General features: G+C 50.0%; 1 protein-coding gene across 2 annotated transcripts in view; it reads right to left on the minus strand.

Moving 5' to 3' along the window:
• Positions 1-5,119: 5,119 nt before the first annotated feature.
• The window catches only part of LOC144933012 (clathrin heavy chain 1), a 44,983-nt gene continuing 25,064 nt past the window's right edge, over positions 5,120-25,038 (minus strand). The window contains exons 16-33 of one of the 2 annotated variants that reach the window (XM_078857439.1): positions 24,154-24,296; positions 23,095-23,329; positions 20,806-20,928; positions 20,214-20,359; positions 19,194-19,377; positions 17,713-17,905; positions 16,492-16,649; positions 15,255-15,419; positions 14,388-14,495; positions 13,584-13,751; positions 12,704-12,853; positions 11,918-12,049; positions 11,364-11,474; positions 10,981-11,151; positions 9,991-10,212; positions 9,011-9,031; positions 6,883-6,958; positions 5,120-5,596 (exon numbers count right to left, since the gene is read on the minus strand). In XM_078857439.1, coding sequence (XP_078713565.1) covers positions 5,460-5,596; positions 6,883-6,958; positions 9,011-9,031; positions 9,991-10,212; positions 10,981-11,151; positions 11,364-11,474; positions 11,918-12,049; positions 12,704-12,853; positions 13,584-13,751; positions 14,388-14,495; positions 15,255-15,419; positions 16,492-16,649; positions 17,713-17,905; positions 19,194-19,377; positions 20,214-20,359; positions 20,806-20,928; positions 23,095-23,329; positions 24,154-24,296 — 2,643 coding nt within the window. In that variant the 3' untranslated portion in view covers positions 5,120-5,459. The remainder of the gene's footprint in view (positions 5,597-6,882; positions 6,959-9,010; positions 9,032-9,990; positions 10,213-10,980; positions 11,152-11,363; positions 11,475-11,917; positions 12,050-12,703; positions 12,854-13,583; positions 13,752-14,387; positions 14,496-15,254; positions 15,420-16,491; positions 16,650-17,712; positions 17,906-19,193; positions 19,378-20,213; positions 20,360-20,805; positions 20,929-23,094; positions 23,330-24,153; positions 24,297-25,038) is intronic. The other variant, XM_078857440.1, reaches the window with a different exon arrangement.

Consider the following 25,038-nt stretch of genomic DNA (forward strand, 5'->3'; position numbering starts at 1 on the left):
TATAATACCTTGTTCATCATGACGTCCTTTTTACTTCGATGTCTCAACAGCGTTACAGAGATCACGTGACGTGAGGGTTCTGCCTTTGTAGTGAGGGTTGTAAGTTGACGCCGAGGAGGGGGGAGGAGGCGCCTTGCCCCCCATGTGGAGTGACGTCACCCGCTAATTATTATGAATGGGGGGGGGGGTGTCCATTTGGAGGACGTTACGTGCTTATCATTATTAATAAGGGGGGCTGGTCGATGTGGAGTGACGCCACCTCATGATTATTAATGAGGGGGGAGGGTGCTCCTTGTGGAATGACGTCACCTGTTAATTATTGAGGGGGGCTGGTCGACGTGGAGTGACGTCACGAGCGTTGCACAGACATTCTTGGCTCATAGTAGCGATTAACGGGGGTGTCCATTTGGAGGACGTCACCTGCTCATGAATATTAATGAGGGGGGGGCTGGTCGATGTGGAGTGACGTCACGAGCGTTAAGGACAGACATTCCTGGGTGATTATATTCGGTATGGCAGAGTCGGTCACACGGGCTTCAGCCGGGTCACTTGGGGCGGTCACGCGGCCGCCGGTTCGCTGTGGAGTTTTCCATTTAGAAATCTGCGGAAGCACGAAAGGTGCCGTACTCGTGTCTGGCTCTGCTGCCGGGGGGCGGGGCAAGGGCCGCTCCTGCTTCCGCACAAGTTTATTTATTTATTTCCGTGCCAATTTGAATTCGATTTAAAAGTAAAACATTAGCGGTGTCCGTCTCTACGGACCCGTGCTGGGAACGCCCCGGGAGAGAAAGGGGTTTGGCACACGCTGGGCATAGTGACCCAGAGGTGTGTCCAGCCGCTCAAAGCACAGCACAATCTCGATTTTGCATGCGTGCGAGCGACCTTTGCCTGCGAGGATTGTAAAGTTGCAATTGCACATTCATGGGGTGGGGGGGAAGGTGCAGAGATCACATTTGTCCAAAATGTAGGTGTTTTTGGGATTAGATCGCATACATAAATGTCGCTAAACCCGCCACAGCCAATTAGTAAGGCTCGTCACGTAAACAGAACATGCCAATTCGTTATTAGGATAGCACATCGGTGTGAAGAGCAAAGCCACAACATTTACAATCCTAGTACTTGTAAATGTTGTGGCTTTGCTGTACTCGTGTCTCGACATCGCTGGATGTCACCATGCTGTGGTTGCAGTACCGGCCCTAGAGGGGCACGGTGTGCGTTGAGTAACAGCGCTGGATGGCACCAGGCTGTAAGTGCCGTGCCGGCCCTACAGGACACGGTGTGTGGGTGCCGACCAAAGGGGAAGGTCGTGAGGCCATGGCACTCTGGATGACCCGGGAGCACACGTGACCGGTTAAGATGATAGAGGGGCCCCCAAGAGGGGGCTGGGGGGGGGGGTCACGTGATTGGGACCCAGGTCCTTCCCGATGGTTCTGGAAGGTGGAGTCCCGAGAGGGACCGGGGTTGTTTATCCTGGGAACAGGACCCTTCTCTCCGATCTGGGAGTCTTACACACAGCATGTGGACCCGGGCAGATGCTGTTGGTCCCGGGTCCGCCGTAACAGTCACGCGGTAACTAGTGTAGCGAGCCGGGTGGTAACCACCCGAGGTTGTTTTTCTGTTAAGGGGACGTTACCCCGTGTGTTGGAACTAAATAAATGCGCCGTCTCCAAAGTCTACGTCTGCGACTCAGTTGAACCCACTACACTAGTCACGAATTGGCACGTTATGTTCACGCGACAAACCTTACTAATTGGCGGCCAGGTGGTGGCGGGTTTAACGACACATTTACGCGACCCAACCTATATTATTGATATTGGGTCGCGAAAGCCTACTACGTGTTAAACTGACATTGGTCCAAACCGACACTCCTCCCCGCCCCTCTTTACGATCGTAAAATAGTGGGGGCCAGGACGGCCGGTGACGATCGCCGAAGTTTATGGACTTTTGTGGCGTCATCTCGGGTGGACGTCACAAAAAGGACTCGGGCCTGGACACGTGGAATGGCGACCGGTCCTGACTAAGCGTTCTCAGGTGCGGTGAGCACACGCCTCGTGACCCGGCAATTCAGAGGTAAAAGGGCCGAGAGGAATTACCCAGCTATGAAACTGGTGGCTGCGGGCCAACCAGCAGATTGTGGTACAGCAGCAAGTGGTTTAATGAACCCACGTGTGTGTGGACCTGTAAATGTTATCCGCTCTTGAGGGCAAGTTTTTCCTCCAGATCCATTCAGTTTCCTCCCACTTGCCGTTTAAACCGGAATTGGCCAAACGTCTAAAATGTGCAGCCTTTCCATGCCCTGGCAATGCGAGGTCGAGGACTGCACGTGCAGTTCATACGCGGGGCTTAAGTTTGTCGCTTAATATGTTCTACGTCGACTGCAGTCGACCTGGACAGAGGAGCGTAAAGTAGCCAGAGCGGACAAGCGAGGGGGCGAACTGGATTTTGGGGTTTGTCGAGCGTGGAAGCGCGGCCCACGCGCTTCCAAAGTGTTGCAAAAATGTCGGCGGTGTTTCGGATGAGGGAATTTTGATCCCTTTTACTGCCGTGGCCAAACTGAGACCAAAGCGTCACAGATACGCGGGGGCAAGCGACAAGGGGTGGGGGGGGGGCCGGCGCCGTTTTGGGGGTTTTTTTGTCCTTTATAATTTTTTGCTTTATTTTTTTTTTACTTCCAATATGCGTTTCTTTTCACGTGAAGAAGCAAACAGCACTGGTGCCACGACTGACTCAATGTACAGCACGCGGGGAATGGAGCCGACGGCTGGAGGGAGCAGCGGGGGCAGGGGGGGGTTCAGCAATTGTGTGTGCCGCATAGCTGAACGCTTTCTACCACAGCAACGCGGGGTGGTGAATGTACCATCGCTCGTCATCCGCCATCATGGTAAACGTCCAGTAAAACTGAAATTTCCAACTGCTCGAAGTAAAAATTTACATACACGAAATCATGTAGGAGGGCGTTTGGGGGGCGGGACGATGAGTGATTTTAAAACTAGGATATGGTTAGGACCATTCTGGCTACAGGGCCAGTGGTGGTTATATGTTCTCAAGGCTAGGCATGTGGAATTGGGCTGCAACTGTGAATAGGGCTGGGGGGGGTTAAGGCTGAGACTGGGTTAGAGTTCGTGGAATAAACCACAATATGGTATTGCGCGGTGTTCACTACAATACGGCGGCGTTCTTTGGCCGAACAACAATTCTAGCATCGGCTAGGTTTGTGGTTAGGTTTATGATCAAGGTGGGAATCGTAATAAGAAATGTGGCAAAAGAGGGCTGGGAGGGGGTTGGGGAATGAATTAGCTTCAGTGTTTTGGATAACAAAACAAGAGGGCACCTGAAGGAACTCAAAGCCGACTCCACGTTTACCATGGCTGGGGGGGGGCCCTCCCCCCCACCCACCACCCACCGCACCACACACCTGGTCCCAAATCAGAGCCCAAGGGGGGGGGGGGACGGGACATGGCAATACTGATCTATCGCCAGGCCCCACGACCACCCAAAAATTCCTCGGCAGCTACACGCAATAAAACAGGGGGGGGGGGGGGGGGCGGCGATTACAGCAATCGACTACACACGCAACGGAGAGGAAAAGAGAAATAAAAAAAATCACCAGCGACGAGAGAGTATTATTATTAATTATCTAGTCCGCACAAATTAAACGCGCAAAGACAGTTACACTAGCTATACCGTATTTTGTGAACAATCCTCAAATCTTACACCGAGCGTACTAAGTACATATATAATTTGCTAATTTTATTCATTTTTCTGCTGTAAATTTGTATTATTTAGATCATTTCTTTTGGTAATGGGACATGGCTTGTGCCGCACTCCAGGCTTAAATCAACGACGCTTGCGGTGGCAAAATTGTTCCCGTGAGCAAAATCGAGAGAGCAAAACTCGTACAAGCGCGCCGTTAACAGACGCGCCAGAAACCGGACGCGATCGCAGATAATGCTGGATCAGACACGTTGCTCTGCTGCTGAGTCAGAAAATATAAAATAGCATTGGGGGGGGGGGGGGGGGGGGTGGACAGGGTGAACCGAGCGAGACGGCGGTAGCAGCGCACCGTGGCCAGGAAGTCAAATTGATCAAGTTGGGAATTCGTGCTCGCAATGGGGGGCCTGCCCCCCCCCCACACTCGCCTGCCCGCTGTACAGTTGTTTGGTGAACCAGTAGGACGTGTGGCATGGCCGGGGGCCCTCTTCTTTTACTGGCGCAAGCAGCCGACTTACACAAAACAAAAACGGGTGGCAAAGAATGAGCCAAGGTGCACCGCGGCAGCACGCACGAGGTTCGCGACAACGCCAAGCGTAGCTGACGACGCGCGTTCACAACAGAACCCCCACCCCCCCGCCCCCCGTTGGCATTTCGTTGTCACTCTCCATCCTGCGTGTGAACGCCCGGACGACGGCGGTGTCACGTCTGTCGGACTGCTCGCGGTTTGTCACCCCCGGAGGGCGAGGGGCGACGAGCCGTCAAGCCGGCGATATGTCTGCCGAAGGAGCCAGCACGGGGCCCGTTGGAGGAGTCCCATTACAGCTCGTTATACTTTAGTGAAAGCCCTCCGCATGCCTGAAATGCAGATTTTTCCACAGCAGGCCACTAATAATAATATCAATAAAAATAAAGCAAACAAAAAAACCCATGTATGCCAACAAATAAAATCAACACAATCACACACTTTTCTTCGGTTTAGGGCAGGAGGGGTTTGAGAAACTGGAAAAAAAAGGAAAGGGAGATTACAACATTACATTCTCAAAACGGTAGGAAAGATCGTGGCCGAGCAAGCATCCCCCACGCGTCTGCAACGTGAAAATGTAAATTTCACAAAACACGCGGCGCTGGTGTAGCAGTAACTCGTCGCCCACCGGCGGATCTGCCGCAGTATAGTCCTCGCCCCCCCTGCCCCCCACCGGCCCCCCAACCCAACCCAAACAAGCACGAATCACAACCTCCAGCCGATTTGCCCTCACACGAGACACACGTTTCTCCCCCCCCCCTCCCCCGATACCTGCCCCTCCCCCAAAACACCACCCACTAAAGAAAGCTTATAACGGAGTGTGGCATACATATCCCCGAGCCGCCGTCGTCGCACTTAACGAATAAAACAAACGAAAAACGCGGAACCCCTCCGACGCGGCCACGTTTATTTCGCGCTCCAGCAGAGGGTCGTGGGGGTTGGGGCGGTTGGTCGTGGTCCCCCGTGCTGTCGCCACCAGTGGACAGGAGGAGCTACGGAGACACTCGGGGGTGGCGGGAGAGGAGGGGGAGGTCGCCAGGGCAAGAACGAACGACGCCACCGCTGCCGCCTCGCGGGAATTCTCTCGTGTAGTGTCGTAGGAGACTCGCGGGCGGTGGGGGGGGAATGGGGGCCCCGGGGTCGAGGGCTGGGCCGGGCCGAGCTGGGCAGGGCTGGGCAGGGCAAGACGGGATAGGACGGGGCAGCACTGGATCGGAGGGCCTCTTCACATGCCGTATCCGTACGGCGGTTGGCCGTAGGCGCCAGGGGCGCCGGGCGGGTATGCGGCATAACCGAATCCGGCCTGCGGAGGGGGCGGCACCACCGTGGCGGGGCCGGCGGTGATCATCAGCTGCTGCTGACCTGTGGGGAGGGGAAGGGACAAAGGAAGAGAGGGCCAGGAGTTATAACGCCGGGGGGGGTTAACGCGTGGTGAACGGGAACCCCCGTGTGGGGTTGTTGGCGAGGAGAAGATTATCAAGTTCATTTTAACACTTTCCCATACGGATGGCGGACATGTACTTCATCGGTACGCCTTCAGATCGGAAGACGTACCGAGGCTCCCACAAGGCCATACGGGAGGGTCTTGTGGCACAGTTTGCCGCCAGCTATGGTAGAGTGCGGTCGTGACGCGACAGTAATCTGCGGCGAGTAAAAATGTCTTTTAAAAACAATGGCGATATGCCTCTAAATAAAATTAACGCTGAAGCGCTTGAACGTTCTGAGATTCAGCAGTGAACGGGACCCATCCTGCAACTCGGAGATATCTTGGAACGGGAAAGGGTCAAGCATTGAACGATTCTGCGCCAACCTCTCATCTCCGCCGAATAAATTGACAGAGGGTAATGGTTCACAATTTAAGGATACATTTGTTCATATTTCTTTAGTTTCTAATGTATCATGACTATTGTTCGCATACAGCTAACGTTCATATAATTTTTTTTTTATAATTTTAGCAAAATTAATATAGAACCGATTGTGAGAAACGTGACCCCAATGCACGCATCATCAGCATACGAATACATTTTGATTGACGAATCATGACAAGCCTTTGTTCTTTTGGAGTTACACGATTGCAATTAACTTTTGCAATGACGCGCGGACTTTTTTTCTTTGCACACGCAACTCGGTGCCTTCAAGCTCAAGTCGATCTGAACCGAATAAATCAGCGTCATCGTTGCACGCCCATCGGTCGCGAGTCCACGCAGATGGAAGGGGATAAATAGGGCGTATGAATAGACTGCAGAAGCACACCGTGGAGGGGAGGATGAGCATATTCTTAGGTTTTTTCGGTAAAGTCACGTAGGTAAAAAAATTAATAAAAGTAAAATAAAAAATTAAATAAAAAATCACGACGTTTCGGAGGCAACACAAGCTTCCGTCTTCAGGTGGAACCGTCACAGCACGCTTGCTGTATCAAGTAAATGAGAGATTCCAAGAGATACTACCCCGTATATATACTGGTTGAGGGGGGGGGGGGATGGGCCAGGAACAGAATCACGTCGTGATTTTTATTTTATATTTTACTTTTATTAATTTTAATTTTTTACCTACGTGACTTTACCGAAAAAACCTAAGAATATGAATACTTGAAGTCACGAAAGCTTCAAATCAAGGATGAGCATCTGACACAGGCGGTTAGTGCTCACCGTATACAATGGGAGTAGCCTCAGCGGCCTGCTCCTCCTCCTTGCGCACGCTCTCCGACGCGTCCAGCTTGTCCACCTTTTCGGTCAGGCACGCACGCGCACGTACGCACACACACATCCCGTCACGTGGACGAAAACCCTTGGTGGGGGGGCTCCGTGGAGAAAAACGGGAAAGCGCAGCTTTTGCAGCCAACAGCCATTCTCTGTGCGATGAACCTCAGCCCTCCCAGACCACAAACATGCTCCTCTTCCTGAATGTGTAACGCCCCTATTGGTGGCCGCACACCATCCAGTCACAACAAGGAGAGCTGCTGTAGAACAACAAAAAGGGTCTCCCCATTTAAAATTAACACTTTGATGAACGTTTTAAAAACAAGTTATTTAACTGGGAAGGTTTTTTTCTCTTTTAAAGATCGTGATTCTTAGGCCGCCAATTTCTTTTCGCCACCCTCCCCCCCCGTATGATTTTATTTTATTTTATTTCCTCCCCAAATATGAAAAATGGACAGGGATTCTAGTGAATCTGGGGGGAGGGATGCAGACTAGTGGCTTCCTTGCCGTCTGCTTCTGTGGGAGAGAGAACACGACAGTACCACGCGATTTCTGCTAAAGCCTCTCCCGGCTGGCTTGCGATTGCCGACGACTGGAAGGCGGACCCCGGTACCGGTGGTGCCGCGATGCGAGCACTGCCACCCCGTGTCCAAGGATGCCTGCGGGGCGCGGCTCAAAGACCGCTCTCAGATTACCGCGCTCAAAACCCCGTCGCCAAACTATCCAAGGATGGCTTCACGGTTGTTTCTAAATTTTACGGATAAAATCTGGCATATTGCCGACAGGCCACAATCCACCTTTGTAAACGCAAGAAGTTTCAGTTGAATCACTGGCATTATCAATGTTTATATATATAAAATAAACATTTAGGGACCTTAATTGAAACAGCATTTTTTTTTTTCTTTTCAACACATGTGCTCATTCAGTGTTGCTGTTTGGGATGAAATGTGCGGCTAATAATGTCAGTGGGAGAACGTCCGTCACCACTAAGCATAACCCATTCAGGACATTTTTTACTGGAAAAACTGCGACTGAATGGGAAGCCATCCACCTACTGGACGTCTAAATGGTATGGAAATCTAAAGCGAGGAGGGCGCAGTGATCCAGTCTGGTAGAGACGGAACAAGTTACATCTGGGAGGAGACTACACAAAGGAGGAGTTAGCGGCAAGAATGCCCGGGTTAATTGTCGTCATCATCGTCGTCGTCATCAACATCATCACTCCTTCCTGGGGAGTTAATGGGTTAGTCCGCCTCTACAAGGGAAGGGCAAGCAGCCAGGCAAAATGCAGGGGCGCTACGGTAGCCACCGGCACAAGTTTCCAAACACTCTGCCCAGCACTGTGACACCTTCATCATACACATCGCTACCACTGCAGCCTTCCATTGCATTACTACTACAATTGTTACCCCGTGTTATGTCCTATACAATCTGATGTGCCTTGCTTGGGCAGTGCCACCAAAGGGTGACAACAATACAAGCTTCCAGAATACCAATGATCAGCAGCATCGTTCACCTACTCTAACCCACTCAAATTCAAGCGAAATCACTCGTGGACAGAATGTGAGGATTCTAGATTTGAAGCTTTCGTGACTGCAAGGAATCATCTTCTTAGGTTTTTTCGGTAAAGTCACGTAGAAAGTAAAATAAAATAAAAAACTAAAATCACTTTTTTTGTGATTTTTGTTTTTTTTTGTTTTTATTTTATTTTACTTTCTACGTGACTTTACCGAAAAAACCTAAGACGACAGAATGTGACTTTTGCTATTGCGAATGTGGAAAAGATATTTGTTTGCGTGACCAAAATGGCTTCCTGCCTTGTGGGTGCTGGGAAAAGTCATTCCACTGAAGCAGCCACAAGGCCACGGATCTCAGCAATGCAAACGCAAACTTAAGTTGCCATTCGACGTGTCAATTTTCAGTTTTTTTTTTCGTTTGCAGCACTGGATAATAGGAGGGAACAGGGGGGGCGCGGTGTATTCACGCTTGTGGCAGATGCCGCGAAGGGTCAACTTGGCAGAGTGTTGTGGACAGTGCCGGGGGCAGAACACAGAGCAAAGGGAGATAAACCGTTCACCTTTGCCTTCATCTCATCCACCTGCAAGGAGAGGCCAGAGGAAATGCTCAAGGATCGAACGCAGGGCCCGACTTCACGGTGCAAAGCAAAACAGGTAGAAGACAAGCAAGTGTGTACTAGATTTCTCATCGTACAGGTGGGGGGGGGGGGGGGGGATAAGCAATCCGAGAGTAAAAACTGATTTAAGCCGAGAAACAAAACCCAAGCGAAAAAGTATTTTTAAGTTCCCGTGAATGACAATCAAAATCATTGAGCGAAAAAGAGCGAGTGAGAATTAGGGGTTGCCACGGCGGTATTATTTCAGGAAACAGCATTTGACGACGCCCTCTCCAAGCTGTGTTAATGCTCGTTAGATCCGTTGCTGAAGTGATCGTTATTTTAACAAAGCTTTTGTCAGTGTGGTGGAGACTAGAAATGATTAATCACAGGATTATATCACCCCTTTTTCTACTTTATTCAACGCACTAAAGTAATGTACACATTAATGTGTCGATTGCAAGTGAAAAGTAATGCATGCCGAAACACCGAATGTTGGCTTCAGACTCCAAGACTTCACAACGGATTGGTCCAATCGGTTGACCATGAGGAATCCAACAGTGAAAAAGGCCTAATTCAATCGAACTTGTTGCTGCTGTGGTGTAAAATACTGCCGCTCTGAATAGAAATCAGTGCAGGCAACAAATCGTGAAGGTTTGTGAACGCGCCCAGCAGGGCGAGCAATTGGGAGTGTCGACTGGCCTTGGGCTGGCCCATACGTGACGAGACAAACACAGGACTGGAGGGTTATTATGGCGGCCATCGATTGACTCATTTCAGGGTAGCAGTACTTCACACGATTCCCCTTTCTTCGGAGGCAACGTCCATTCAGTGGAGCCATCATCGGCACGTGCGGCTATCTGGTTAAGGCGCCTGCCCGGCGACTATGCGGGCAGACAAATACATGCATGCACGAGCGCTCGCTTGCCCGCCCGCCCGCTCACCTTTGACAGGTACTCCCTCACGACCTGGATGAAGTAGGGCATGGCGAAGTCCATGATGTTGTGCCTCCACGCCTGCTCCAGAATGACATCCGGCCGCAGCAGGTCGTAGCAGGAGAAGAGGCACCCGGCGAAGCACTCGTGCTTGCCCTCGCCCAGGAACCACGCGAGCAGGTCCTCCGCCAGCTCCGTGTCCTTCGACTCGGCCGCGTACTGCATGGCGTCCTGATTGCACGCACGCGGGGCCGGGGAAAGGGTAGTGGCGGAGGTGTTTGTTTGAATCGTTACAGCTGTACCGACAAGTAAGCCCATCGTTATCTCCCCACGTGTGACGTTGTGTGTACTCTGGTGGGGTGCACAAATGACAAGGACTCCCCCCCCCGTTAAAGCCTTAACAGACTGTTGAAGGCAAGTGCTGTTCGTGAGCACCTACGAAGGCCGGCACGGCACACGAGGGGGTGGGTGGCCAGCACCATGCCCGGCCACCTTTGTCTCCCGAGTGGAGATGTTAGCGCATCGCACCAGGTACTCATTTGATGCCGAGTCGACCTAGGGGAGACCCAGGATCAGTTGAGATAATCGTCACTAGTGTTGGCCGTGAGCAGGAATCAACCCTCGAGTCGCCGGAATCGTAGCGCAGCGCGCAAACCACTGCACGCCCGCTCCCCAGATTCTAATCAACACGCGCACTTTAACACTCCTCCACACAGACACCTAAAAGATAAATATCCCCCGTATGACCACACAGCCTATTGGGGCAAGTGCTGTTATCGAGAACCTATGGGCGGTGGCACGGGCGCACAAAACTCGGGTCGCTGGGTTCGTAGTGCAGCGCGCCAACCGCTCCACCAGTGCTCCCCACACACACACAGATCCAGTAACGTCGTACGTGCTCTTCTCAGGCACTAGCGGCAACCGCCCATCTAAAGCCTTGCGCACACCCTCAACACCCCACGATCCTGCGGGAATCGCAGAAGGCACGCGCAGCAGCACCTTGTAGAGGCGGTCCTTCTTGCACAGGTCGACGCTCTGCTTCCAGCGGTTGTTGCCCTTGTAGAGGTAGGCAGCGATGCGGCGGAACTCGATGAGTTCGTGCTTCTCCAGGCGCTGAGCCAGGCTGATGTTGTCGAAGTTGTCGTACGCGTCGATCGAAGCACGCAGGCCCTGGGAGAGGCAAGTCACAAATCTTGATCGAAAACTTATTTCTTTAGAACTACTTTGTGTTTAGTCCGTTGTCCTTCACTCCCGCACCTCCGACTTGTACAATGCAAATAGTTCAACTTACACATTACGAATTATTAATTTTCACGGGGCACGGACAGAGACATGGGGCATACAGGTGAACGGGCCCAGGTACGTGAATGTGGCCGCCTTACCTGGTAGTCCTCCTCCTCTATGAGCAGGTTGTTGAGGGCCTCGTTCACAGCCTTGTTGTTGTGGTTTTGCACCGAGCGCAAGTATGGCTTGACCAGCGGCAACTGGTTCACCTACGGGACGATGGCAGGGAGCCATCGTTGAGCGAGAGACAAGACAACCGACAGTCTATACACGTGACCCGGAGCGAGCAGGATGAATCCTCACGTTCACTTCCGTTTTGTGTTGCGGAAATACACAACGCTCTAAAACCTGGGTGCAGGATCGTGAAGTGATGCTACACTGTAGATAATTCAATATTTTGAACAGTAATCTCACGTAAAAACTGTACGTTATGAGCAAAGTCTAAAGGGCGATTTTTTTGTTGAAACAATTAAATCTTATGGAGGCTCTAAAACCCCCCAATAATACACATTTCTTTCCACTTTTAAAACGACGCGAATGCCACATCAACACACAGGACAGACTCGCACGTACAGCCGTAGACATTTACTAGCACCGCTGCCCCCCACAACTCACCCACCACCCCCAGGTGGCCGAGCAGCCGCACACGCACCTTGCTGAAGTAGGCGACGGAGCGCGTGTGGTCAAGACGTGGCGACAACACCAAGAGCAGGTCGTTGAGCAGCAGCGGCCTGTACTCCAGGTAGAAGTGCGTCGCTTTGTAGTAGAGCTCCACGTTGGCCACCTGCCGCCGGACGTGCAAACCAACGAGTCAGGACGCGGCGACGGTACCGGCACGCGACGCCATGGTGACAAGTGCCACACTCAGCATCGGTTACCCCGCGTCGACTGAGCGGCGGTGTTAGAACCGCGTGATGTGGGGAAGATGGCCAACGTCGACGCGGGAAACGGCCATAGTAGAAACGTCAGCACTTTTAAAGCACGTTTGTCTTAATGTTCAGGGTGTTATTATATCGTGTACCTTTAGCGGTGGACTTGTGCAAATTGTTCGCTCTAAAAACTTGCTACGAACAACAAAAATAAGATATAGTATAAAAAAGACACTACGTAATTAAGTTGAAAAAAATATATATAGTTACAATTAAGTAAAACGTTCAATCTTTATTGGGGAAAAAGATCTAGACACAAAAGATGTTTAAGGTGATTTAAAGTAACCCAAAAGGTCTAGCTCATGTCATTCAAACAACTGATAAACGGGCCTTAAAACCAAATGCTCCGGTCGTTAGATATTTCCATCCTATTTCAGCAACCCCACGAGACGTGGTTCAACACTAGACAGGACTTGCAGTGCGACCGGTTCGTTGAGATCTCGGCAGTGCGGTTCAACTCAAAGATCGCTGTGGATTTGGCGGACTGGTCCGCTGGCGCCCTTCCCCACCTTGGTGATGATGTCCTTGAACTGGCTCTCCTTCCACGCGTCGGTGGGGTGGTTCATCATGGTGAGGATGGCGTTGTCAAACTCTTCGTACTTGTCGTACAAGAACACCAGCTCGCCCCACAGGTGCGCCTGTTCTGCGGCTCGCAGCACCTGCAGACAAGCAAACGTGGTGGGGAGCAATCGCAGATGCACACACACACGCAATAATTCAACACAGCCAAAAAGAGAAACAAGATTCAAGGAGACGTCTGTAGCAAGGCGAAGTGAACAATCTGGTAAGTTAGTGCATTCCAGTGGCTACATCGAAAATTGGTATCGCTATCCAGAAGAGAGGAACATCTTTTTAAGCCCTGTAAGCAGCGTTCATTGCATGTCATTAAAATTTGAGTTATTCCCGGCGCTGGAATGAGTCGAATTCAGTAAAAAACTAAATTTTACGTCGATTTTTTTTGGGATAATCTCTGGCAAATCGGGGCTGAAACTATGAACTCAGTGCACTTCCAAACGCTGCACCACATTGTCGATCAGAATGAGAATATGTATTTATCCAGGAGGAATCCGATGAGCTATGAAGCTCCTTTACACAGATGTCCCAGTCGGGGTGGGTTAGAGAGTTACAACACCACAAAAAAAACGGAAGTGCAAAGCAGAGAAAAAAGTTAAGCAAGTTAGAATAAAGTACAAATTGCAAATGCGGCCCAATTTCACGTCACGTTGAGAAAACGTCGCACGTTCTCCCCCGAACCGTCGGCTGAGCAAGCACCGTTTTTGTTGCATTCAGTTTATTGTCCTTCCCCCGCACCTCCGATTAGCGCGGTTGGCTACGAACAGTGCTAAAGAAGTTCAACGTACACACAAACATGCATTCATTCGCACGAACCTTGGGAATGTTGACGCGGGACCAGAACAGCTCGAGATGCTCGCGCATCTTCTGCGGCTTGAACTTGGAGTAGAGGATGGCGAGCTCTGTGAACATGCCCATGTGAGCGCGCTCCAGGCCCAGCGCGGCCTCCAGCAAGGAGATCAACTCCTCGAAGTAGCCGCGGTCCTGCGTGTACATGTGTGTGTGTGCGAATGTGCACGGCGCACAACATTTTTATACGTTACAAAGCAAAGCGTCCGGCATCCAAGCGGCAAGAAGTTTGTGCTCGCCTTAAGCAAACGATGAACTTGAGAGTCTAGGAGGAGAGAAATTGAAGTAGATGCAATTATATACACATAACAATAAATATGTTGTATGATGTGTATCACTTCAGCAGAGTGGTGCGGTAGATTGAGCACTTTTCAATTCCCAATGATTACCCACGCCTTTCAGGGGAGCAGGGGGCGTATAAAAGGACTACCAGTTTGTGGGACGTTACCAGTAGTTGTTTTAAAGGTTTAACTAATGCTCGCCATCGGTATGTGAAATCTCCACAAGTTTCTGAGGACAGTAAAACAGGTACCTGCCCTTAACTGCTGGATATAATAATAACACACATCAAGGCGTGATAGCTCCCATCAAAGCCTTGCGTGTGCAAGTTACGGGTGACCACCACATTTGCCACGTGCAAGGCTGTCCAGCCCCCGTGCGTTTGTTTCGGGGGAAGGCTTTCCAGTGACCCTTCCCCCTGTGCCGACGGGGATTTTTCTCGTGACCGACGCCGAGATTGACACCGCCGAGTGCACGGATGGGAATCCTTGCCTGGTAGTAGTTGATGAGCTCCTCCAGCTCGTCGGCGTGTACTACGATGTGCAGGCCGCACATCTGCGCGAGGCGGAACTCGCGCCCGTCCACGCAGCTGAAGCACACCTGGGGGGGACAAGTGTCGGCGCACGCACGCGCGCGCGCACACACACACGCGCGCATCAGAACGATGGCAATGCACGGAAGACATAGCAAGGTGTGAAAGGACAAGTTATCAATGGAAAAAGGAATTCGGTCTAATACCGTTGTAATGTTGGGACAATTTATTTATCATAAATAATGATAATTATAACGTAATCCAGGAAATGCTCAAAGGCACAAGACCTGGATTAGGGATCTGGATTGGGATGGGTGACCTATTCCTATTTAATTACTGTTTTACGCATGGAAGGAAATTAGAATACCTGGAAATTTTCACCAGGCATGAGGCGACAACACTAAGGTAAACAGATGGGTTCAAGAACCCACTTGCTGTACTGCATCTCCTGGCCATCTTGTAGTCCAGCGGGTTTTACTAATTATGCATTCATCAAACCTTTGCCTTTAAAGCTCTGGATTACAGGCGTGCAGCACTCCACCAAATAGTTACCTGCTTTTGTCCTTAGAAATGTTTAACCTATTTTAAACCAGATGTATATAATAACCAAATAAACCTCAGCTTTTACTTTCATCTTAAGGAAAACTCCGAAGGAATTTTTATTTTGAAACTATGCCAAGCTTTGAATTTTAAGTCTGCTTCAAAACGGGCTGGGTGCATCACAGAAGGCATCGACGACGGGCAGGGTCCGCTTTCTTCTCCTCCTCGTTTCTCGACAGACGACAACAATCGCAATGCAGAGGCAGGCCAGAGCACCACCACCCTACCTCCTTCCAAGTGCGCGTGGAGTTGGCCTTGCGTGCACTGTCCACGGCCGCCTGGTACTCCCCGAGCAGCACCAGCGTGGAGGCCAGCCGCCCGAAGTTGGACACGTTGTTGTAGAGGAGCTTGGCCGCGTCGTACATTTTCTCGTCGTAGCATCGGTCTCCCACCTGTGGTCGCAAACACAGAGGGGCTCTGTAGGAGCAGCGGTGGAGTAACGACTGCTCGTCTAACGGTCATCGTGAGCACTGCAACGTTCCCTTCGATCTCTATCGCTCCTCAAGTGGAAGCACACATTTGTTGCAGCTGGGCTGTAGGGTTGTTTTTTTATTGAGGTTGTTATTCCCCCCATCCTTCACCATTTCCAAACAGGGAGGAGGCTTAAATGAACAAATTGGCAGTGTTATACTAGTCCACGACATTTTGCTTGTTTGTTCCACCTGTTGGAAAAATGTAGCGCTACAGATTTCGTTCCACAATTTCAATTAAAGGGCAATTCATTTGAAACGACAGTTTCAAATAATGGACTACACCGTATAATTCGTTACGATTCGGCGTATAAAGAGATCAGTTCCACTGATGTTTTCCCACCTCAGGTGGTCCCATTTCCATTGAGCCATGGTCTGTCCTGTGGTCTTCATTTAAAGGAATATACACATCCAAAAACAATTATCTTACCTTGTGTACATGCATATAAGCGGCATCCTGGGCTGTCCAATATAAGCTTAGGGCTTGGTTAACAATAATAAAAAAATTTCTCGCGGTGAACACACAAGCATTTGTATCGGAGTAGCGTCACTGCAGTGCCATAATTCTGCACTTGGCTGTAAGACATAAAGTCTTTGTTCTCACCAAGGGATCTTCAAAGTCGTGTCGGACAACACAGGGCGTCAGGCAGCTGAGCTATCTACAAGACAAGCGTCAACTTAAAGCTCATGTTTTCATAGCGGAGACAATGATCCATATGGATCAAGATGAGGGTTGTTTGTGTTGTGGGTTCCATCTTCTGGCACAGTAGGGGGCACAAGTGGTGCGCATCAGCCAGTCGTCTCAGTCAGTCGACCTGTGGCATCTGGGTCTGACCCGTGAACTCATGCCAGCGGGCGTTAGACACTTCGTGGCCTCAAGGTGCACATAGCCTGGCACAAGCGTTGTGGTGACGTCACCGCCACTTAGTGACGAATGGCGGTTGTTGTTGTTGTCTTGCAATTAAAGAATGGTATTTGGGAGCGTTGCTCGCACCTGCTGGATGTGCGCATTGTTGGGTCCGCTGATGAACTCCTCCAGCTCGGCCAGACGGTTGGTCTTGGCGAGCGCGAATATGAGCTCCGTCTCCACGTACGACTCGCGTGCCTTCTTGCGCGCCATCTGCAGGTACTTCACCAGGTCCTCCCAGTCATCTTCGCACGCGCAAGCACACACGGTGTAAGTGGTAGGGAGATGAGAGGGGGAAAGGAACGAGTATGAATAAGAGATTGTTCCAAGGTGTTTTTAAAGACAGCGGAAAACACTTTTTACATGGGGCAGTCAAAGCAAAAACTGGAACCATCTGCAGGTAGCAAAAATCCCAGTCATACAGATTTATGAATAAGAATCTAAATATGTATTTATCCTGCAGGAATACGATGAGCTACAAAGCTCGTTTTCATAGATGTCCAGGAGGGGCAGGTCAGAACATTACAACAACAAACTATATGGCCAATAAGAGCAAATTATTTTATAACACACTCATTTGCAATGGTGATCACATTATTCACTGTTATTGGCCACAAAGAAATTGGAATCAGTAAAGTTATGGCACCTCCGATGGTACCGACCAATGAAATATCTGGCCTTGGGCTTATGGACCAAGCCATCGAACAAAGACGGCCATATCATCGCGAGCTTTCAGGTGCGCTTCGGCGGCCGTCTGGAACGCTCTTCGTTCCGATATCAGGAAGCCACCGGAGGTATGCAGTTATAAATTTAGCAGATTGAAAACTAATTTCTTTAGGACTGCTTTGTGTTCAGTTAGTTGTCTCTCTCCTCTGCACCTCCAATTAACATAGTTGGCTACGTATGGTGCAAAATAAGTTAAAAATGAGAAATGATAAACTAACTTTTTTTTTACCAGATAAGGCCCCTTGAGCTACATAGCTCTCTTTCAGAAGCGACCTGACCACAAATGATAGCCCAACAACGGCTTATCATGCGGAAATATATAGCAGCCAAATACTGAATGCACGTCGATTCTAAATGTGGAGGGGAAAATCGGAGAACCCGGGGAAAAACATCCATGCAACAATGGGGAGAACATGAAAACTCCAAATATACAGATGTCAGGGTCAGGTTCGAACCCACAACCTCCTGCGTACCATGCAAGGTCGTCAACATCTCGCCACTGTGGCACCCAACATAACTAAGAGGCACGGGGGGTGGGGTAGGGTGGGGGGGGGTCGGCAATGTGCGGGTTGGCAGACGGACCGCTCTGGTTGGCCGCCTGCACGACGTCCATGTAAGCCGAGGGGTCATCGGCCTTGATGTACGAGTCCACGGCCTCCTTGATGAGGCCCTTCTGCAGCTGTGCGCGCGCCAGCTGGGACCAGACCGCCGGCTCGTTGCAGCGCTCCGCAAACTCGTAGGCGCGGTCCAAGTTACCGATGTGGTCAATCAGCACCTGAGCGAGCGGGCAAGTACCTCTGGTTATCACAAAGCTTAAACGGGGTTCATCTTCTTGGTTCTTTCGGTAAAGTCACATAGAAGGGAAATAAGATAATTTTATTTTAGGTTTTATTTTTATTATAATTTCCCTTCTACATGACTTTACCGAAAGAACCAAGAAGATGAATCCCTGCAGTCGTGAAAGCTTTAAATAGAAATTTAAACGGGGCATTTAACTTCCTGCAAAGGGCGGCGGAGGCGCTACCACGAGGCCATGTCGCCACCCTATATACAGGGTGCTTCAACATTTTTGTAACATTTATTGAGATGGCACAATCGTTTTTTTATGTAAAAAGAACAGATAATATACTGTAACATGATAACAAATGTTTGTTAATAGCTTCAAAAAGTCAAAGAGTCTCCACTTGTTCGCCATCATTGTCAACAAGTGTCTGGAATCTTCTCCAGGTGGTCTCCAGAGCCCGGAGGCACATTTCTTGTGGTATTGTTGCAAATTTTCAGAAGTGTTCACATGTTTTTTAAGTACTTTGTATATAGAAAAGATTGGTGTCACTAAAGCTCTGTCACCACTGGTGCCATCAGTTGCCACTCTGGCCCAAGGACTCAAACTACTGCAACAATTGCTGCAGTAGTAACAATGTACGTTAAGGGACATCATGAAAATCCATATTTATCCGGTTATAAATAATTCTGCTTACATTAAAAATGGCACTTTGCAGTTACAAAAAATATAAATGAATTATGAATAAAGATATGTGCAAATGCACAATTGCAACGACTGCCACCATGCTCTATTAAAAGTTAATGCGTGCCATGCTAAATGCACTGAGGCCACGTGACGTGTCAAAGGAGGTTAAAGAAGAGACTCAGGTGTTGAGGGTAAACCGAATGAGGTGATCTGCAACTTCACCACCTGTGCTCTCCACTGTGCCACAACCGCTGCGCACATGTACAAAAATAAAGATCTCCCATCTACCCTTTACAGACTGTTGGGGCAAGTGCTGTTAAGTGAGCACCTATGATGGCCGGCACGGCACACGTGGGGGTGGGTGGCCAGCACACTCCCAACTTGCCTTTGTTTCCCCAGTGGCTAGATTTACACACCGCACAAGGTACTAGGCTGAATTTACCTAGGGGAGGCCCAGGACCAGTTCAGATATTCGTCACTCATGTTGGCCGTGAGCAGGAATCGAACTCGGGTCCCCGGGTTCGTAGTGCACCGCTGCACTACCGCTCCCCACATGTACACAAGCACACACACAGAGACGCCGACACCGCCGCACCTGCACGGCAGAGGTGTTGACGTCGAACTTGCGGAAGATGGCAAAGGCCTCCTCGTAGAGCTCGCTGCTGATGGCGATGTTGGCGATGTCGGGAGCGTCATAGTTGTCCAGGCGGTTGATGTACTCCATGACACGCGAGCGGTCAGCCTTGATGGCCGTCAGGATCAGGAGGTTCTGCAGGTTTCTGAAAGTGTTGCAAATAATAACAACAAAAGCGTTGCTTGTTTACGTACGACCAGAGGACACCGAATTTAAAGTCCGTTTTCAATGCAGAGGAATAGGTGCCACTGTAAATCTCTTCCTGCCCTTTAGTGAGCAGCATTAGCCGATGTGACTTTATAGCATTAGCCTCAAGATTTGAAGGGAAATTATTTTAGAAATGCATCTGTAAAGTTATGCATTATAACACGCATTACTTGCGTTTGATGAACACCGATTGGTTTGTGGCATGCAACCTTGCGTCGTCACGTGATCTCTCAATGACCAGATTAAAAGTTCTAGATTTGAAGCTTTCGTGACTGCAAGGATTCATACTCTTAGGTTTTTTCGGTAAAGTCACGTAGGTAAAACATTTAAATTAATAAAAGTAAAATATACAGCTGTCGTGGCTGTGACGGTTCCACCTGAAGACGGAGGCTTGTGTTGCTTCCGAAACGTCGTGAAATGTTTTATTTTGTTTTATTTTACTTTTATTAATTTAAATTTTTAACCTACGTGACTTTACCGAAAAAACCTAGGAGTACAGATTAAAAGTTGCCATCCCAGTTGCCCACTAGGGGGCAGCAGCGATCAGATTTGTCCACTCATGGGAAACTCACTTTTATTTTACTCAGACAGATACCCAACAGAAACCGGTAAAACAACCATTTGTCGGTGACGATTGCTGGCAACGATCACCACGAAACTGCTCCTCTTGTGCATCACACGTCACCATGAGCACACGACTCTCGGCTCGAAGCTTTCGCACCAACCCCTCCCTGCCACCCCCACCCCGCCTCCTTGGACAAGGTCGGCACGAACCGGTGCTCGCTGAACACGGAGTTGTCGAGCACAATCTTCTCCAGGAGCTCGATCAGCTCGTTGGGCAGGTCGGCCGTCATGAAGGACTTGACGGTGACGGACACCTCCTCCGGATCTTGTGTTTCAGACAGGGCGGTCTGCACCACCTGATCGGAGCACAGTAGCGGAGCCATGGGGGTGGCCCCATCGGCATTGTGAGCACACACAAATGAATCCAAGCAAGGGACACCGTGCGTGCGCGCCCAGCGTGGCACAAGCGCCCTGGTAATGTCACCACCACTTAGTGGCGAACGGCGGTTGTTGTTGTTGCTGTGATCACACAGACGCAACTCAATGGGGGGCGAAAATGAACGGCGATCACATTTAGCGCAAACACACTAAGCACTTTGGGTGTGTGTGCGCGGTGGGGGGGGGGGGTTTGAGCCATTGTCAGTGTGGGGGGGGGGGAGGTCGATCCAGCGTTTGTAGAGCAGAGTTGGTGGGATCCCTCCCCCCCCCTGTGGACCACTGGAGGTGCTACCATTCGCCAGTGGGAGCACGGAGCAATGGGGGTGGGTGGTGGTGGTGTGTGGCGTGGCGGCGCGGGGCAAACCTGATCAATGAGCTGCCGCCGGAAGGGATTGGACTCCTGGAGCACCTCGGCCCACAGGTCCGGGTCTTTACGCCGAACCAGGTAGCGCGCCTCGCTCTTGAACAGCGAGTTCTCGTTGCACACCTGTCAAACATCAGCGGGAGGCAGCACCGAATGGCACCGAACCGTCAGGGTACGGGCGGGACGACTATGGTCAAAAGGCGACGGCTAGAAACTTGTGGTCCGATCGACAGGTCGGTTTCGTGGTAACGAGTACGAAGAGCAGCGGCGCGCGTTGGTTCGCACGCTTGCGCTAACGAAGCCGGAGGCCGGAGATCGATTCCCAGCATCGACGGGTAGCGTCAGCGGCGAGCGATATTCTCAACCAGCCGTGCCGTGGGCACTCCCTTCGCACGCTCGCTGCTCTGGCAAGCATGCTAGAACGACGATCAAATAAACCCCATGACCTAGCATACGGTATGGAAAGGCCTTTATTTAGCAGTAGGGTTGCATTATAATATAGTTTGTTATTTGTTATTTGGGCTGAATTACACCAATGAGCCGTTAAAAATAAACAGTTGGGAGCAGTGGCGGCTCCTGCAAAATCTCTCAGGGGGGGCAAATGTCTGGATGATTGATAAGGTCCACCCATGCAATGGATAAATTAACAGCTTAAGCATGTAAAGGCAACTTCACTTCTTTAATATTAATGAAAAATAAAGTGACTCTTACAATACATCTTGTTTGTTTCTATACTCACTATTAAAACAAACCACTCAAGTTTCTTTTATTAAAGATTCCACTAGGTGGCGACAAATTATATTGTTGGATGAAACGTGCTTACGTATGATGACGTAAGCACGTATGATGACGTAAGCACGTTAGGGCGAGCCCTCCCGGAAGCCATAGAGAATGCATTGCAGCGCCCCCGTTCGAAAAAAAACATCTTTGAATGTAAGTCTATGGGACCACTCGGGGCGATTCTCAGCTGGAGGGAAATCGCCCAAAAAGAGGCGGTACTCCACAGAACGTAGCATGACGCTGATTGGACTATATCCAGAGGCACAGTGACGGCTAGCGTGACTCTGTGGTTGAATGACATTGGTGGTGCGTCGCCCAATCGCCCTAATGAAGAAACCGCCCCTGGTTGGGAATAAAATCCACAACGTAGCGATGTTCCTAAGGCAAGGCCGAAGTTGGCTTCCACACATTAAAAACGAGGTTAGGCAACCCTGTGAAGTGAATAAGAGGTCAAATTGTAAAACGGGATTAAGGCGACTTTTCAGCACTGGCGTTAGGATTAGAGATAATCATAGTCTTAACCTTGTTCATCCAAACACGCAGTCCCACAAACGGTCTCCGAGGTGCATGCAACCCGCACGCCAGTTCATGAGCCACGCTCGGATAAAATCTGGCAATCCGTCATACACATTTGTACGTCAACACCCGACACCATCATGACATACATCACCACACAAAGTACTGGGACACAAAGATTCACCATGACCCCGTTAAAGTATTTCAGGGTCACCATTCAAGGTAAGCAACAGTTTCAATTTTAGCATCTCGTGGGTATTGTCGTAATTCATCTCATTCGTACCGTTACGTTCAATTAGCCTAAATGTAAAGATGCAGCCTTGCAAATGCTCGCTCACACCACTGCTTGAGGAAGGGCTTCCACTACAGGGAGCTCTAGAGAGCCCCTTTAAGCTGGTACTTGGCCTACTCTTCCACGCTGGCTAGACGTCTTGCAAGGTAGGAGAACTCGCACTTTATCCCACCACGTGCGACCTGGCAATCGACTGTGTAATCATTTATACTGCTGGATGGACAGAGGCGATTGGGGGGGGCGGGGGAGTTAAGAAAATAACCCATCGATTCACATGCCGCTCCGGGATTCCCAAGGCCAGTGTGCTAACCATTCCAACATGACAGCAACAGCATAACATTTGCATACATCATAATCCTCACATGGAATATTCAGCACATGTATTGTGAGCCTAAGAATCGGTTTTAAAATCGATCTGTCGTTTTATGCCCACAACCTACTTCACAATGAAGACAAATATCCCCCGTCTAGGTTTAACAGACTTTTGGGGATAGTGCTGTTAGCGGGCACCTAGAGAAACCGGGCTGGCGCCACGCCCGGTCGCTTTTCTCTCCCCAGTGGTGATGTTTACATAGCGCACCAGGGACTCATTCGAGGCCGTGTCGACCTTGGGGAAGCCCTAAGACCGGTTCAGATGATTGTCACTGGTGTCGGTGGCCACGCGCACACGCACACATACGTAACACGCGCAAACCACGTACGTTGATGAGCTCCCGGTCGCAGGTGCCGCGCTCGTAGGCGACGCAGGCGAGGTGCGGGTCGCGCTTCTCGCAGTACTTGCCGACCACGCGGCTGTCGTAGAAGGGGTTCTCGCGCAGGAAGCGCTCGGGGTTGTTGTTGCTGTCGATGTAGATCTTGGCGAGGGCGTTGTGCGTCGCCGGCTCGTCGCAGCCCTCGTGGATGCGCGACTCCAGCCAGGGCAGCAGTAGCTTCAGCCTGCGACACAACGTGGCGTCACAACAGAGGTCAAACGGTGGCTCCCACTGCAGGTGCATATTGAGTGGAGGGGGGTATTCTCCTTAAACATTAATTTTTTACAGCTTCCAATCCAATAATATATTTAAAAAATTCCCCACGCTGTCGATCATTGATGCTGTTTGACCATACTTCACGACGCTGGTTGGGGAAAGAGGCACCTAGGATCAGTTCAGAAATCAGAATCTTTATTTAGCCTGGAGGAATCCGATCAGCTATGAAGCTCTTTTCACAGATGCCGAGGATGGGCGGTTCAGCAAGTTACAACAGCATATCACTCGAACCGACATTAACCACGACTGGGAATTAAACTCTGCTCACCGATTTATAGCATTCATTTGAGATCTCAATTACAGTCCATTCTCCTCTATAATGTGTTTTCATAAAGTGAATATATATAAAGCGTTTGATTGAGCAGAACTACGTCGCGCGAGTGGGAATAAGTGGTTGCTGTCTTGGCAAAGCATCGCTTCTAGATGCTACCCACGCGCCTCAGTCTTTGTTCAGCCTGCATACGCATCTCACGTGTCATGGCAGACGATGCTTTACCCTATATTATTCATTATAACGAGATGTCTTCATAGCGCGGTATTCTTGAGGAATGCAACGACCGCTTTATATAACTTTACAAGTTCGCATATACATGCAAACATATTACAAGGCACTTACAGGTCTCTAACATTATAAAGAGTGGAAAACAGCAAAAGCTTAATTCAATGCCAAGGAAACTATAAACGACCCTGGGGAGGGTGAGAAACGAGTCGGCCGCGAGCGAAACCGCACACCTGTTTCTCTTCTCCACCTCGGCCACGAGCTCGTCCGTGGAGAACTGGCCCCGCACCACCATGATGAGGTTCTTGATGATGTCCTCGGAGCAGTCGACATCCAGCAGCCCTCCGATCACCACGGGGAGACGGCTCGGGTTCACCTGAACCAATGACAAAGATCCCCCCCCCCCCACCGTAGAAGCTTTTATCAGACTGTTACAGGCAAGTGCTGTTTGGGAGCACCTATGAAGTAATGGCACTCATTTGAGGCCGAGTCGACCTAGGCGAGGCCCAGCACCAGTTCAGATAATCGTCACCGATTGTTGGCCGTGAGCGGAACACTAACTTGGGCCACGCATGCACACACACACACACAGGATTACCGTAAAGTGCAGCTTCGCGCAATCTCAAAAGTCACGGTCCGGTGCAGTTGTTTTAGTTATTCCCCATTTGCTTCCTCCCTCCAATGCTTTATATTAACGTCATGTGATGCATGAAGACGTTTGCATTTGGAAACTGCTACAGCTGAACAATGCACACCGCATTGTCCTGGAATAGCGTCCGAAAGGTGACGTCACAAACTCTTGTGAAGTCACATTAAAAAAAGCGGCCTAATTCACCCACATGGGACACAATTTTGAAATGATCAGCAAAGAATGTCAGTTATTGTCAAATGACCAATAAAAAAGAAACCTCTTCTTCCAAGGGAGCTCAGGTGGCAAAATACCATGCCCTAGCATTTAGCTGGAACACTGAGATCCTGGGTTTTCAAAAGTGATCCGTTAATGGTCTCAAATCACCCAATAAAGACTGCATAGAACATCCATCAGGTTAAATTTGTTTTTGAACCATCTCATAGGTACCCTAATAGAATATTTCTCCAAAACACAAGATGAATATCTA

Source organism: Lampetra fluviatilis, chromosome 6, assembly GCF_964198595.1.
Source record: "Lampetra fluviatilis chromosome 6, kcLamFluv1.1, whole genome shotgun sequence".
NCBI classification, from domain to species: Eukaryota; Metazoa; Chordata; class Hyperoartia; order Petromyzontiformes; family Petromyzontidae; genus Lampetra; species Lampetra fluviatilis.